Source organism: Phalacrocorax carbo, chromosome 20 (genome assembly GCF_963921805.1).
Source record: "Phalacrocorax carbo chromosome 20, bPhaCar2.1, whole genome shotgun sequence".
In the NCBI taxonomy this organism is placed as follows: domain Eukaryota; kingdom Metazoa; phylum Chordata; class Aves; order Suliformes; family Phalacrocoracidae; genus Phalacrocorax; species Phalacrocorax carbo.
In genome coordinates this window covers 5,226,968-5,242,356 of record NC_087532.1, presented here as the reverse complement: position 1 = coordinate 5,242,356, position 15,389 = coordinate 5,226,968, and the positions used below count along the sequence as shown (strand labels likewise).

Sequence of the window (15,389 nt, the reverse complement as noted above, 5' to 3'; positions counted from 1 at the left end):
CTGCAAGCAAGCCTGTTTTTGTGGTAGTAAATGATTTAGTCCCACCTATCTGCTCTGGGCAGCCTGCACAGACAAACAACGTGCGCGTAATTAACCTCTGGGTACTGTAAGCAAAGCAAGCAAAAATATTATCAATCGAAGACAAAGATCAGGGTGCTCTCTGACTGTAACCTCCTCTTAACCAACCATTTTAAATGAGATCTGGGCACTGTACTCAGAGCTGCAGTTGACCACGTGGAAAAAAGCACTTCTGCAGAGCTCAGCTCCAGGAAATATTGTGATTTTATATTAAGAGCTCACCAGAATGCATCCACCTTTCCCCATACCAGAACACACGTGAACAAGATCCTCTTAACAACTCAGTTAACCAGGCTGGTTTTGTTTTGTCATTCAGAATAGCAAGATTTCCTTCTGACTGCTTCAAAACTGAAAATTGTTCCAGTGTGACCACAAAAATGCAGCCTGTGATGAATCAGATATTCTGTTCGACAAAAGCCTCCAGCAGGAGTTGGAGTTCTGCTATTAAGTTAAAAAAAAAAAAAAAGGTCAACCAACAATAAAAAGGTTGATCTTGGTCCTGGCCTCAAAATGTTTCCAGTCTGGAGTCTCCAGCCCAAAAACTGGTCCACACAAGCAGGACTCGCGGGTTGCCTGTTGCTCCCCAGACGTTAATGCACTTGTAACCCTGAGAACGCAATTGCTGTCAACACAACCAAGCTCAGCGAACCCCCCAGCAGTGAAAAGGAGCTAGCGGAGCTGAGACTAAATCTTCTGTGATCACATTTATCAGCCCCTCATTTCTCCGCACTCTAGTAAAGATGGCACGACTGATCCTCTGTTTAAAGCATGGTAACTGTTTTTATGGCCACAGAAACAATAACTTGCAGAGGAATAAATGCATTTTTGCTCAAAGAACACTCTTCACATGCAAAGAGCTAGAGGCGTCATGCTTAAGTTACAACACTGGGGAACCAGCAATTCAATTACAGTCTGCACTTAGTACTTGTAGTTACCGAATTATTAAAGGGCTAGAAGCTTTGGAACGGAGGTGAGGAAAGTGAGAAACATCACTACATCTCCGATTCAGAAGCTCAGAATAAGAGCTTTCAAAGTGATTTAACACTTTCTATCCTCAGTTTGCAGCATCCCAACAGCAACCTTGAAGATTCTGCACTTTCATGTTACTTTACCTAAACCTTTGCAGTAACCAGTGTTTACATTCCTCATTTTACTTTCTTAGCTGTTAATTTGCTGCACTGGGGATTTGCATGAAAGATCTTACTAGAAAGAAGATGCAGCACAGAAGATGGTTTAACCTCAACTACAAAACAAGGAAGTTGCGGAACAGCCAAACCGAGACACCAACACAAATGATTCCTCTTTATGTGCATTCAGACACTGGGTATGGTTCTTAATGGTCTTTCTGGACAAGAAACTACATTTAAACGATCTTTCCTGCAGACAGCCACTCCTCAGCTTCCTGTTCCTGTTGAAGAAGTTACTGGCCATCATTCTGTAAGCGCTTTTATTAATAAAGACTTCTGAAAGCAAAGAGCATTTGGCTCAGAGCAGTGTCCGGTGCCCTCCAGCACTGGCAAGCCTAGCTCTGTCCTGCACTGGCTTTACTTACAGCTTTCTTGGACTTCTTCTTGGTGGAACGTGCCTTCTTTGCCTTCTCGATGACAGCATAGAGGGCAAAGCAGAGCCGTGCCATACGGGGAAGATCGCAGATATTAATATCAAAATCCAGCCTCTGCTTCCACACTGGCTCCGAGCACACATTCACTTCAGAGCTTGACACTGTCTTGCACAGCATCTCGTTGCCATGGAAGAGACCTGCTTGCACCACCAGCTGAGGGAAGGAGAAATAAGAGAATACCATGAGTCCACAGGGTCTTGACCTGTTTGCTGAAGACACATGACTAGAATCACAGAATCATTAAGGTTGGAAAAGACCTCTAAGACCATCAAGTCCAACCCCCAACCCAACACCCCCAGGCCTCCTAAACCATGTCCCCAGGCGATACATCTGCACGGTTTCTGAGCACCCCCAGGGACGGTGACTCCCCCACCTCTCTGGGCAGCCTGTGCCAGGGCCTGACCGCTCTTGCAGGGATGACATTTTTCCTAATATCCAGTGGGACAGGGCATCCACTCCCCTGAACAGGATGTCCTACTCCTGTCTCCCAGTTCACTGAGACCTTAAGTTCCTTAATCTTCCTCTTTACTCAACTTCAGTAAGGGCATCGTTATCTTTTTACTTCACGCGGGCTTGCAAGAGCTCCTTAATCATTGCAAAATGCTTGGGTAATCCATTGGTAAGAGTGTTACAGGTTTCATCCTGGAAAGCCAGGCAATATAAATATCCACCAAACCTTGCCCACCGAGATGCTGCAGAAGCCCAGGAACCTGCCACGCTGAAAAAAGCAGGGCAGACAGCAAGAGCTGGGCAAGGGCTTATGCCGAAGAGGAGGGAAACCAGCACCGCAGGAGAAGGGCACGTGCAAACAGCTGAGCCCCAAAACAGGCCTGCAGCGCAATGCCAGCGGCGAGCTGCCTGCGGGTGCACGTTTGCCTGCGTATCTGCACTGCTCTCGCAGCCTGCCAGATCGCTGTGCAGCCAGCAGGCCAAGCTCACCCCCAGCTTTACCTCTTGCTACAGTATTGCTGGCTAGTCTGAATCACAGGAGTCCTCCCCAGGAGGAGCTCCCTGCAAATGATGGGGCACTAGGCAGAAGAAATAACTGTGTTATTGCCTGTTCCTTTATAAAGCCTTGCCCTGCAGGACACTAGTGTACGTGATATGTTCTTGCTTTGTTTCGTTCCTCTCCCATAGGGCAGCCATTCCCCTTCTCCTCATTTGCCTACTCCTCGCTTCTTGGCAAACACCTTGCAAATCCCAGGGCTTTGCTGCATCACACTTTCTCTCTTAACTGTACCAGTCACCACCTCTCCCATCATTCTTCTCTTCTCAGAGCCGAATTTCCCCTCCTCTGTTGTTCTGCAGACTTCCCTGCCTCTCCACACCACTGTCAAGCGATATAATTACGGTGCAGCAGCTCTGTTTGCTACTCAAAACTTTTGCAGAGGAGTATTTCTAAGAACGCGCTGCTCCGTTGCTGGGCTGCTGGCTAGCAAGTTCCCTTCCCCTTCCTGTTGTGCTGCAGTTTAGAAACTGCCCAAAGGCTGAACGAAGCATAATGGAGGATCACGTGAGATCGAGCTGTCAGCCCCTGCTTTCCTCACCACACAACAGAGATGCGACTGGGAAAGCCAAAACACAAAACCAAAACCCCAAACTGAGTCAGTACCTACCTTCATTCTCTCATCTGCGTTGACCTTGCTGCCTTGCACCAGCTCAATGTAGAAAGACTGCTCTAAGGACCAGAGAGAGCTGTAGTTTGGCTAGAAAGAGAAAAGGGTTCCAATCAGAAATAGATGCAACAAAGACTTCTCAAGCCAGCACCAGACCTCATGTCTCATCACATGCTTTTTGCTCCAACAGAAGAGCACTGCATTGCAGGTGGGCAGCACGAAGCCTGTGACAACCAGGAAAGCTGTGGAAGGAGCCAGAAGCCTGGCTGGAAATTCCCAGCTCTTAGACCCTAGCTAGGAACCTGACCTGAGAGAGGCAGGGAGAACCAGCTGCTGTTCCCAGACCAGACCAGCATCCCCATCAATGGAGAAGACAAGGATGACCCTGCTGGATCACCGTCCCCTTTTACCTTTTTCTTAGGGAGCGGGGGAGGCTTGGCAGCCATCTTTGGGGGGCTGGTAATACAGTTGGTTTGCTCATCTCTCATAGCAATGATGGTGGAGGAGTGTACCATGGTCAGGTGGGGCGTTAGGCCTTGGTGCAGGCAGCTCCGAATATACTGCAAAGAGAGGGCAGCGTCAGCATGGACGGAACAGCCAGGCGGCAAGAGCAGTCAAGCAAATCAGAACTGGCTGAAGCAGAAACGGGTGGAAGGAATAAAAAAACAACAAACCAATAATCAAAATTCAGCTTTAATTTATCTCCTCTTGCTTTACAGACATGCAACTCCCTGGACTTATGTTGCCAGTACTGAGAATATGAAGTGCCTTTTATAGCTGGCATTTCATCAGCTGACTCAAATGGCTGCATTAAGGGAAAACACTGAGAAGGATTCAGCACTCCCAACAGCACTTTGCCCTGCCAGGGGAACACAGGATGCAGGATCACTTGCCCAGCTTTCAGCAGGAGAACCTCCAGCCCACCATGCAAACAAACAGACATTTCTAGAACCATAATCTATAAATGCATTTACACAGCACTTGGTAGCCAGGGTCAGGCTTAGATCACTAGCCCCCGAAACCCTAAGCATCTGTTGGGTTGCTAGAAGCATCCCTTGCCCTACGTAGCATCCAGTTCCTGCCACTGATGTGCTGCATTCCGGTAAACAGCGTTGCCCCCTCAGTGAAGGATACGTGTCTCAGTCCACCCTCCCAGCAAGAGGTGGCCATATGGGAACAGACCCAGGTGATAAAGCAAGACACAAGGCTCACCTGGAACTGGTACAGAGGGTAGTTCCCATAGAGGTATTCATACTTCCCATTCACCTGCAGGGTGTAGTCCTCTGGGTTCTCCACTGTCTCGTGGCGGAAGACAGTAGCCTGCTTCTTGATAGCATAGCTCATTAACGTGATGGGGAACTCCTTTGGGGAGATCTGGAAAGTGAAGCTCTCCTGCAATCCCAACAACACAGCATACACTGTCAAACACCAGCAAAGGGCCGAGATCAGCACAAGGAGCAGCAGTAGCTCAGCGGACAGGTAACAACATTCCTGTTGCTGTCAATAAAGAGGAGGATAGGAAGGCAGAATTACCCCCCCACGCACATTAGCAAATAGGTAGGGATGTTTGCCAAACTGGGCAGGAGCACGTTTCAGCAGCATAAGCACAAGGCTGGAAATCAGGAACTTCAAGTCCAGTTTAAGCAGATTCACCAGTTCATGTGGTTGCTAATTATTAAAAATCTTCCCACTGTCATTCCACCAGCAGGGCAGAGGGTGGCTAGGGTCTCTATCCTCACACTGCTCTAGAAGACCCTTCTCCTAAGGGGGTGGCTCCTGCTTCATGCCCAGGCACAACATGCAAAAAATCCTATTAACCAAGGGTAGCAGGCAAGAACAGGGGCCCATGGGCAACACAGGCTGACGCCTGCAGGCAGCGTACGCTGAGCATAAGCTGAGCAGACCCTTGGGCTTCAAAAGGAAAGGCATGTATTGGATTCTGTGCTCCTCTCCTACCCAAAACCAAAGCTTTCCACCACCACACGTACATGCAGCAACCTCAGCTACCAGCTAACCAGTACACCCAGCGCCTGTTCAGGAAGGGGAACAGCTCCCTTGGTTGGAGGCTCAGTCTCCCTCCCAAACATCTCCACAGGCAAAGGAATCTGGAGAATAAAGATGAACACATGGAAACACTGTCCACGCACACATTATTCTGTCTCCAAATGCCCAGAGGTTCCCAAAGGGAAAGCACAAACTAGTTAAACATTGTCACAGAAAAGTTTGTGCTTTACCCCGCCAGACTGAAACTTCACGTTGACAAAAATGTTCTTGGTGGGGATATGTAGAGGGCCAGTCCCAAGGCCTTTGGCCATGGGCTCCAGCTGCAAGGGAAAGTTGTACTCCATCCAAGCTGCCCAGCTGAGCTGCTGCCGCTTTGCTGCTCTCTCCTCACAGAACTGGCACATTTTGGTGCGGAAATCGTTCACCTCTGGATCCTGGACAGAGTCGAACTCGTGCAAACCTAAATGGAGAGTAAGAGAGAAAGGCAAAATAAGCACCTGCACCCAATAGGGGAAATCAGCCTTTGATAATCAAGTGTCTGTGAAACAGTCTTCCTAAACACATGCTTAATATTTGGCCAAAAGGAGAAGAGTCAGCTAAGCTACTAATGATGGCTTATTTACTACGTACAATTGCACCAACTCCGTTACTATAGCCCTCTGCCAGCAGGAAGGGTCACCCTTCTTGGGTCTGCACAGGCACTGTTCCCTCACCAGATCCATCAGGGTCCGCACCTGCTCAAGCATGGCTCCATCCCCGTTCCACACCCAGCCCGGCTCTCTGGGACAGAAGCGTGTTTCACCTACAGCCCACACCCCTGCTGAGACTGACGGGGCAACTGACCTTTTCCAATGAGCAGGCTGATCTGGGAGTTAATAACCTTCTTGACCCTGTCGCCTTCTCGAGCCACGAGCCGCAGTACCGGTAGGAAGGGCTGGATGTCACAAAGCCGCCGTTGCTCGTCCTCCAGCTCTTGCTGTTCTGCTGTCTGGTTGATGCACGTGAAGACATAGGCCTCGGGATCACTGAGCATATGGTAGAGCGGCTCATACTGAGCGTGCCTCCACACCACCTGGGCCAGACCAAGAGCAGGGTGAAACTACCGCTGCGCTGCCAGAACCTCGTCTTCCTCTTACTGTCGCCCCACAGCCTCCCAAGACACACCATTTAGCGAAGGCAATGTACAGCCAAACCTTCTCACAGCACTCCTGGACCTGCAATCACAGGCTGCTTTTCAGCCAAGTCTGGTGGCTCCAACTCGTGCTGAACTGCTGGGTAGATTTATTTGCAAATCCCTTTAACTGACTTCCTTTTTTCATGCTTGCCATTTGTTTCAGGCAAAATAAATCCCTCAACCTCAGTATTTAAATAATCCCTACCTGAATACCTCACATGAAGTACCTGCTGACTGCTAGCCTTGTGAAATAGAGGCATGAATCCCACTGGAAGCAAAACTGGGATAATTAACTTGCCCCCAGTAACATGAAATTTGTGACAAGAGCCAAGAACTCTTCTAAAGTCTTCTCAACGCTATCCAGTTCCCAGAGATTCTTCACTCCCAGTGGACAGCACTTCCACATGACTGCTCGTATTCCATTTCTTCACTCTCATCCGAAGCGCCTGCTACAGCAGACAAATCTCAGGAGCAGATGGGCCTTTGGTCTGACCCAGCATGCCTACTGGCTGTCAAACACAGGCTTGTAACTGAACAGCTGGAACCAATCAGCTCTACTTACGGGTTTTTTTTGGTTGGGTTTGGGTTTTTTTACCTGGAAATTGCAGCATGAGAAAACTTGGAATAATCTGGCACTGGGCTTCTGTCCCTTGTGATCTGTGACTCATCTAGGCCAGGTTGCTGCTGCAGAGAAAACCTTTTCCACTGTTTTCCCTCACTCTCCCCCTATCCCTGCTTCCTGCCCGGGGAAACAAGGAAGCAGCTACATCTCATTTACACGTGGTTTCACTACGGCATTTTATTCCCCAAACGAAGCACTAAGAAAAATCATCTCTATCACTCCCATTCCCAATTTTAAGCATTCAGTTTCTGTGAGGCAAGAGAAGGCTGGCCTGGTATCCTGCATACCTCGAGTCAGTCCAGCATTTGTATTTGCCTGTTTGGGGGTGCTTGCTCTTACCTGCACAGGCATACACAAGAGCTTTCATAATGAAAAATCCAGCACGGGGACGGGCTGCGCCAGGTGAGCAGTAATTGAACGCACAGCCCACGAGCCCTGTGTGGCCAGCTGTAACCTGCCCTCACTCCATAGTTGCTCTAATTCTCATCCCAAGGTTGGCAAGTACCCGACACTGCTGGTGCCACCACCCGCACCCTGTTGTGGCCGTCCCAGCGGCTGGACGTGGGTTCAGTGCACTGCAGAGGCTGTCACAAAGGAGGGGCTCTCACAGTGACTCACAGGGAGCTGCCTCAGGCAGCGCAGAAGAAACCCAGCTCGCGCCGAGTTAAGACCCAACACATTTCCCCAGGTGCTCCCCAGAAACAGACTCCTTGTTCCAGGAATTGCAGATAAGACTGCGGACCAAGGCTGTTACCTGCTTGATGGTGCCCAAGCTGGCATTGCAGGACACAGAGAGGTTTAAGTATATGCCTGTGGGCAGCAGAAAGTCCACCTGGATGTTTTGGTTTTCCCCCTTGGACCAGAATTCCATAGGGCAGTAAATGCCTGGGGGCATCCTGCTCACTTCTTAGCTACCACCTGCAAGAAAAGGCAAAAAGAAGATATCTGTTGCTGTTGACTACATAACATCTCCTCAGATCTGCACTGGGCTCTGTAGAAAGTTAGCATGCAAAAGCACCCAAAGAAAAGGAGGTTAGCATATCCTCATAGCTCAGGAAAATATGCACGTTAGTCAAACTTCCAGTCCAGTGCCTTTAAGCCACAGAGGCATTCTTGCTATAGAATTTGCTTTTATTTCAATGCAACCCTTTCTTAATCTCTTCTAGACTGGGATTAACATCTGCATCTGTATTTGACAAAGAAATTAAAGAATTATCTTCACTTGAGAACAAAGGCACTTGTCCTGATAGCTCATCTACGACCAAGCAGCCAACAGAAACAATAAGTCCCTACCCCTGGCTTTGTAAGGCAATCCTCAGGCCACATGCTCCAAGCTCCACTTTGTTTTTCCAGAGCTCAATTCCAGCCTGCAAGAGGGAGAAAGAGGTGTTGCTCGTTCTGGGTACACATGCATTTTTATACACACAAACAAATAATACTCCTCTGTATATCCCCCCTCTACAAGTACAGGAAAAACGAAATCTAAGGCTGAGGCAATCACAATGGATTTGTTAATTCCATGTGCATCCTTTCACTTGGCAGGGCTCTACAATTTACTCTCAGTACATCCAAAGAACGCAAGTAAGAGAAAAAGAACCTGAATGCTCTCAGGTACAAACTGTTGATTTCAAACACAGGAAAAGTGCACACATGAACAGCTAAAACAAAAGGAATTCAGCAGAAGCCTGTCGTACCATTTCTTTCTTAAAGACATGTAATACCGAAGCCAGAGAAACCCTCACGTTCCATCCATTCGCCCACAAGCGAAATAACGCAGCAGTGTAAAACTCCAGTTTCCTTCACAAATACCAGGCGGCAGAGCACGGTGTCCCCTTGTGCAGGAAGAGCTGGGAGCTGTTAGCGTTGGCTCCTAGCAAGAGACATGTAAGCGGCTCCAACTCCCTTCAACCACCGCAGCAGAGAAAAGAGCTCACCTAAATTCCCTCTCACTTACCAGAGAGTTTTTTCCACCAGGTCAGCAGAGAAACATGCCAGTAGTACAGCCTGGAGGGGTGCTCACAGCGCCATGGCTCGTAGCTGCTGCGCAAACCCAAGCTTCAGCCTCCTGCCAGCCTGACTCTTTGCTGGTTCTAAATTCAGCCCTGCACGTGTCCGGAGCAATTCTAACTGTATCATTTATCTTCAGCCCATGAAACCAGTAGAAAGTTTGCTCGTTCGCAACTTAAAATATGGCTTTGCAGCTGTCAGACAGCATACAAACTTAGAAAGAAACTGAGCAACATACTGCTGAAGGTTTGGGTCTCCCAAATCATGAAGTCCTGCTGGCAGCTCCTCGTGAGCCAGCCCTATGGCTCAGCATGACAAGGAGCCCAGCATCTTATCTGCCAGTGCCTGGGAGCACAACACTTCCCCATCAGCAGTGAGGTAAGGATTCCCAGAAATATGAGCTATGTTTTATCTGTCCTGCTTCCTCAGCGCACATGCTGTATCACACAGAGACCGGATACAGAGACCACAAAACCACCCATGTGCCTTAAGAGGGAGGGAAGTAAAAGGGGAGGAGGCAAGGTTTACAAGTTTGAATAAAGCAAAACAAGCTTGCCTCATCTTCTGCTCATTAGCAATAAAACCAGCAAGTTTCTAGAATATCTGCTACCTCAGCCTCTCCCAAAGGCAGCAAAAGCAGCAAACTACCACGACTCTCCGGACCAGCAGAGACAGGAGACAACAATAGCTAAACTGGTTCCTTCTGCTGAGGATTTCTACCTGATGCCACGTCCCATCAGATATGAAGCACCTATCTAAGCTATTAGCACTACAATTTCACATTCTAGTTGCTCAACGCCTTGTCTTTCCAAACTCACCGATTATCTCCCCATGTAAAGTGATTCTTCCAACAGAACCTGGAGTGGATATGCCAAAGGAACAATAACTCTAGACTTGTGCTGCCTCTAATATGTCGTTTATCAAGCCTCTCCCCATTGCTAAATTCAGAGCTAGCTGGACCTTAGATCTGATCCAGCATGACAGTTTTTACATGAAGCAAGCTCTGCATAGATCAACACTCCTGCACCACCCACTTTCATCTTCCCTTTTGCCTTGGGAAACTGGAAGAGAATTTTCTCCAGGCTGTAACTTTGTTTGCACTCTCTTTATCTCACAAGTAAAAGTAATTACAATTCCCTTTTCTCTAGGTCATTTTGCCATTTGTAACTAGCCAGGTCCAGCAGCACCCCTTTTTGTCAGGGTTTACGCTGCTGGGGTTGTTTGAGATATACTCTTTGTTTTTCACTGCAGCGGTCTTTAGAAAAAGGATTCCCCATTGCAGCTGTCTGTTTTTAAAAGCCCCAGTGTCACCCCAGACTTTCATCCTGGTGGATAGACAGATTACTGCTATAAGTCCTGTATTGTGGCAGGGTCCTGACCTGAAGGCCTGGTAGCCTGACGTTCAAGTTAATCAACCCACGCTAGGCAGGAATTAGTTTACTGCACAACTTGCATATCTCTCAAAGCTAGTGCAAGCAAGGGTGAGACAGAAGCTTGTGTTTTAGTGGGATGCAAACCCACAGAACCAACCTCAAGCAGGTACCCTGGCTATCAAAGACCTGTGCTTATCAACAACGGGCTGTAGCCACCATCTACCATAAGATGCCCCCAGACCTCACTCTTCCAACTGCAGTATACCCCCAAAACATAGAATGGTTTAGCTTGGAAGGGACCTTAAAGATCATCTAGTTCCAGCCCCCCTGCCATGGGCAGGGACACCTTCCACTAGACCAGGTCGCTCAAAGCCCCGTCCAACCTGGCCTTAAACACTGCTGGGGACGGGGCATCCACAGCTTCTCTGGTCAACCTGTTCCAGTGCCTTACCACCCTCATAGCGAAGAATTTCTTCCTTATATCTAATCTAAATCTACCCTCTTTCAGTTTAAAGCCATTGCTCCTTGCCCTATCATTACATACCCTTGTAAAAAGGCCCTCTCCAGCTTTCTCATAGGCCCCCTTCAGGTGGTGGAAGGCTGCTATAAGGTCTCTTCTTGCTTGAATGCTTCCACATTCCCCCACCTACACCTTCCTATAATACTTCTTCCTCCCCCACCAGCCACATCTCCCACAACCCTCAAATACGCGTTTCAAGTGCAAGGCAGATACACTGCTGCCTTCCGACTCCAAGAACAGCAGACAGTTCGGCAGGACAGGATGCATGCGGTGCTTGGCACCCCAGAGGCTAAGAAGCAGAACAGACAACCAGAGCGCACGAAGCTCTTGGTTTACAGCTGGCCCATACCTACACTCTGTCCAAGAGGTAGAGCTCAAGACTGGGTGGCCAAACAGGTCATAACAATGTGTACACCCAAGCTAAAGACATTGGCCCTCCTGCGGGCCAGGTATTTTGCTCTGGGAGCTTCATGTAGCTCCTGAACTGAAGATTTGAGGAAACAGCAGGGCCTCAAATACCTCCTCATTCATCTCAGGTAGCAATTTTCCTCTGGGTCTGCTTGTACACAAGCCTGACCTAAAAATTGCCCTGTGGTACGTACTTGCTTGGGCAGGACACCTAAGCTCACGTGCTGTAAAGGCTATGAGCGACAGGCCGTCCACAAGCCACGCAATCGTACTGACTCCAGGAAAGGGTATGGCACAGGCAGGAGTTGCAGGGGCTGTTGGCAGTGCTGCCGGGATAGCGGAGCACATGAAAACAAGATGCAGGTTGCTCAAAACGTTATTCTGATGTTTCCCAAGATAGGCAGGGCCCCTGCCCCCCTAAAGACAGGACCGCTTTTCCTACCCCACAGCGAAGCAGTAATGGGAGCTCTTTTCCCAAAAGCAGCAAGCACACTTGATGGGAACCTCCAATCTTGCTAAGCAAATATGAGGAGTGACCAGCCACAACCCAACGGGAGAGCCGAGCAGCAGGACAAGCAGCGTATGGACTGGGTGATGTACAGCATGGGCTGTGACGACCATCTGTGTGGGGCCTTCACAGCTGCTTCTTTCAGTCTGCAGATAAACAAGCTCTCAAACTGCAGAGCACAGGATCGCTTTGGACTTCTCGGAACACGTAAGAGGAAGAGAAACGCATGCTGTCACACAATACAGGTCCCAAAGCATCAAGTGCACACTCGACAATAGATTTCCAGGGCTCCAAACACGAAGCTATTCCCCACAGTTCCCAGAGAATCCAAGCGTACTCCCCTTTTCACATATATTTCTGCTCTGTGGAATATTTTTGTAAGGGGAAAGTAGAACTCTGTGCAAGACAGACTTTCTCAGGAAACTAGGAATGAAATACACACTGGACCTATTCCAGTTGGACTTACTCCACCCTGACCACTGCCTCTGGTTCAGACCAGCCCAACAAGCAGCAAAACCTCCTAGTTGTGGACAACTGCTGCAAAATCCCTCGGTAATTTTGAGATGTGGAGTCATTTCCTAGGGGAGCAATCAGGAAAGATGCATCCCTTGGTACTAACCACTTCCTTGCTGAGAGTCGTATCTTACAATGCCCAGACCTCTTCATCGCTGGGCAGAAAAGAGGTGGAGGAAAATAATCGTGAGACAAAATACCAGGTTTCAGATGAAGGCAAGTCCTCAACTTGCTCTCCTTGCTTTGCCTCAATTCATTATTCTGCAGGAAGGCTACAGACTGCTTTGCCTTCCTTATGGGTTTCCCCTTGCATTAATTAGCATGATGCTAATAAATATATCTTTCCCAAAGAGGAGAGACAACCAAGGCAGAGCTGATGTGCACATGGGACTAGTCCATGCACTAGCCCGCCAAGACAGAACATAAACCCCCAGTGCTGCTGGATGCCATATAACTAACACAGGCACAACATCAGTAATAGGAGGCAGCACGTGTTTGGAATTCACGCACCCTGAGGAACACATAGTTGCACATAAAGGTAAATTTATGCAACAGGCACATTTGAAATTAGCCAGTCAGTATTCAACAAGCCAGGAGCCAACATAACACACTAACACAAATCTCCTCTTACAAAGTTTACCAACCACAGCTCTGGTGTTTACAACGTACAACTGCTATTGAGAGGGAAAGAAAAAGGAAAAAAAAAAAAGCAGCAAGCTAGCAAGATCACACATGGAGTAGCGTTCCACAAACCCCTGTGAGGCTGCAGCGTTAGACAGACACGGAAGCTCCAACGCCCACAAACAGATTACAAAATTACTAAACCTCAGGACTACAAAAATACCTTTCAAGTTTATAAGAAATGAGTGGCGCAGAGCTCACAGGTGATGTGTGCAGCGTGGGAGACTGCAGGAAGTCACTTTCATTGCAGGCATCAACTTAGCTGGGGGAGGAGACCACGGGAATTTTTATGTACACACGTGCTTGACGTTTCTTTGCCAGGCAATCAATACACTTAGCGGATCTGAATCAACCCGAAGCTTTCACAGGCGCAGACCCATTTCAGCGAGTGTTCGGAAGGTGTTTTAAGCTTGCGCTTGCTCTTTTAATGGGGGTCAGGAGGTAACACAGATCCGCCGTACGCTGTGAGCAAGTCATTTGAGCACTGTAAAATTAACCCACAAATTCCCCTCCAAGAACAGACTGGGAAAGCTCCCGTAGCAGGTAAGCATGCCTCCAGAGACATTCAGGCAAGCAAACTGTGACTGTATGTGGAGTTTTGTACGGGGACTCCCCCTTTGTTGGGCTACCTGGATGCTCACACCCAGGTGCCAGCCACTTAATCGCACAGAAAAAACATGCTGTATCTGTTTCCCTTGTGGCGTAATGTAAAAAGTCCTGATGCAGGCTCCAGTCCCACGACATGGATGGAACCAACGGAAGCCCATAGTAAGACTGGCTTTTGCAGCTCTGCCTGCGGACAAGTATTGACAACCTGGCTACTTATTCATCTAAAAATGAACACACGCTGGTGAGAGGTGCTAGAAATACAGCCTCGGGGACTGTCGGCCTGCAGAGGTGCAAATGTCTGCTGCGCTGCCCCATTGACCTCGACTGAGCAGGGACCTCCAACACAGCAGATCAGGCTTGATGCTCTAGCCAGCGTACAGGACCCGCAGCCAGCTGGACTGAGAACTCATAGCCATCCCCTGCAGACTGCCACCAGGAGTGGCTCTGAGCCTGGACATTCAGCTAGCAGCAGCCTTTTATGCCAGAAGAATGGCTTTGCTCCCTTCTTGCATTCCTGCTAACATAATTCATTTTAGCGGTGGCATTAATAGGATAGATTTTGCTCTCGTGTCAGCAAAAGCGTTTCCTTTACAACTTCCCTTAAGCTTTCTGTAAAACAGGGATCGGTGTCCCAACCATGCTGTTAGGCCATCATTGCTCTTTCAGTTCCTGTGACAGTGTTGCACCTTCAGCACAGACCTGAGTTGCACCAGAGCTCTGTTGCCTCTGGTTCCTCCTTCAACACATACACACAAGCGTAAGACGAAGCCCATGAACTAGGTAGGAAAAAACTAGGACCCCTTGAAAAGGTGTGGAGAAGCATTCAAGTACTGAACAACCCCGAAAATCAATACTTTTGTATCTTCAGGGTTCATTTCCTCAAACCCCAGTTTAGAATATTCTAATCTCCTTTATAATAGGATTTCTACCTCTACCAAATATAAAAATCAAATAAAGGTTTTTGCACATTATCATTATCTTTTGCACATTCTATTTTGTACATCGACCTCTTCTATCCTGCCGTGCAATTCCCTGCAGCAATTCATTCACTCTTTCTTTCAACCATAGTCCATTGTTCATCCAACTCTACATAGCAGACACGTAGTCACACTGGTTCAATAACGTCTTTTGTAGAGATTTCCAAGCCCCTGATCAATCACCTTTACTCCCTACTTTACTTACACAACCACCAGACTGAAGTAGGCATACAATGGAATCTGCCCAGGATAACTGGGCAAGGGGTGAAAATGCACGCACTTAACTATCCAGGCCTCTACAGCCCTACAGGGCACCCCCTTCCCTACCGGGGGGCTGATACAAACCCGCATTTACGTACCAAAATCAGCATCTTCTGCGCATCGAGGTGTCAGCGGGGAACGGTGGATTTTTCCTACCTTCCAAAGAACTATGTTCTTGCTATGTGACGACTATGAGGATCAGGCTTTGAACAGCCACTGGACCCAAAGAATCCCTTGGCTTGTGCCCTTCCCTTTATGACATAAAGGCTCCTTTACTTTGAGCATTATACCGCTCACTGCCTGCCTTACACATGCACACCCCCCTAAAACAGGCTCACAAAGTAATGGGAAGCAGAACTACACTAATGTAATCTGAACTGGAGCTAACCTTGTTTGTGTGCTGGGCTAATGGTGAAA

General features: G+C 48.3%; 1 protein-coding gene across 6 annotated transcripts in view; it reads right to left on the bottom strand.

Moving 5' to 3' along the window:
- The window catches only part of PIK3CD (phosphatidylinositol-4,5-bisphosphate 3-kinase catalytic subunit delta), a 61,650-nt gene that overhangs the window by 18,312 nt on the left and 27,949 nt on the right, over positions 1–15,389 (bottom strand). For 3 of the 6 annotated variants that reach the window (XM_064470336.1, XM_064470337.1, XM_064470338.1), the window contains 8 exons: positions 8,409–8,482; positions 7,870–8,033; positions 6,163–6,391; positions 5,550–5,779; positions 4,528–4,707; positions 3,726–3,875; positions 3,316–3,405; positions 1,631–1,852 (listed from right to left, as the gene is read on the bottom strand). In XM_064470336.1, coding sequence (XP_064326406.1) covers positions 1,631–1,852; positions 3,316–3,405; positions 3,726–3,875; positions 4,528–4,707; positions 5,550–5,779; positions 6,163–6,391; positions 7,870–8,010 — 1,242 coding nt within the window. In that variant the 5' untranslated portion in view covers positions 8,011–8,033; positions 8,409–8,482. Of the gene's footprint in view, positions 1–1,630; positions 1,853–3,315; positions 3,406–3,725; positions 3,876–4,527; positions 4,708–5,549; positions 5,780–6,162; positions 6,392–7,869; positions 8,034–8,408; positions 8,483–8,809; positions 8,972–9,069; positions 9,494–15,389 lie in introns of those variants that run through there. The other 3 variants (XM_064470340.1, XM_064470334.1, XM_064470339.1) reach the window with 3 other exon arrangements.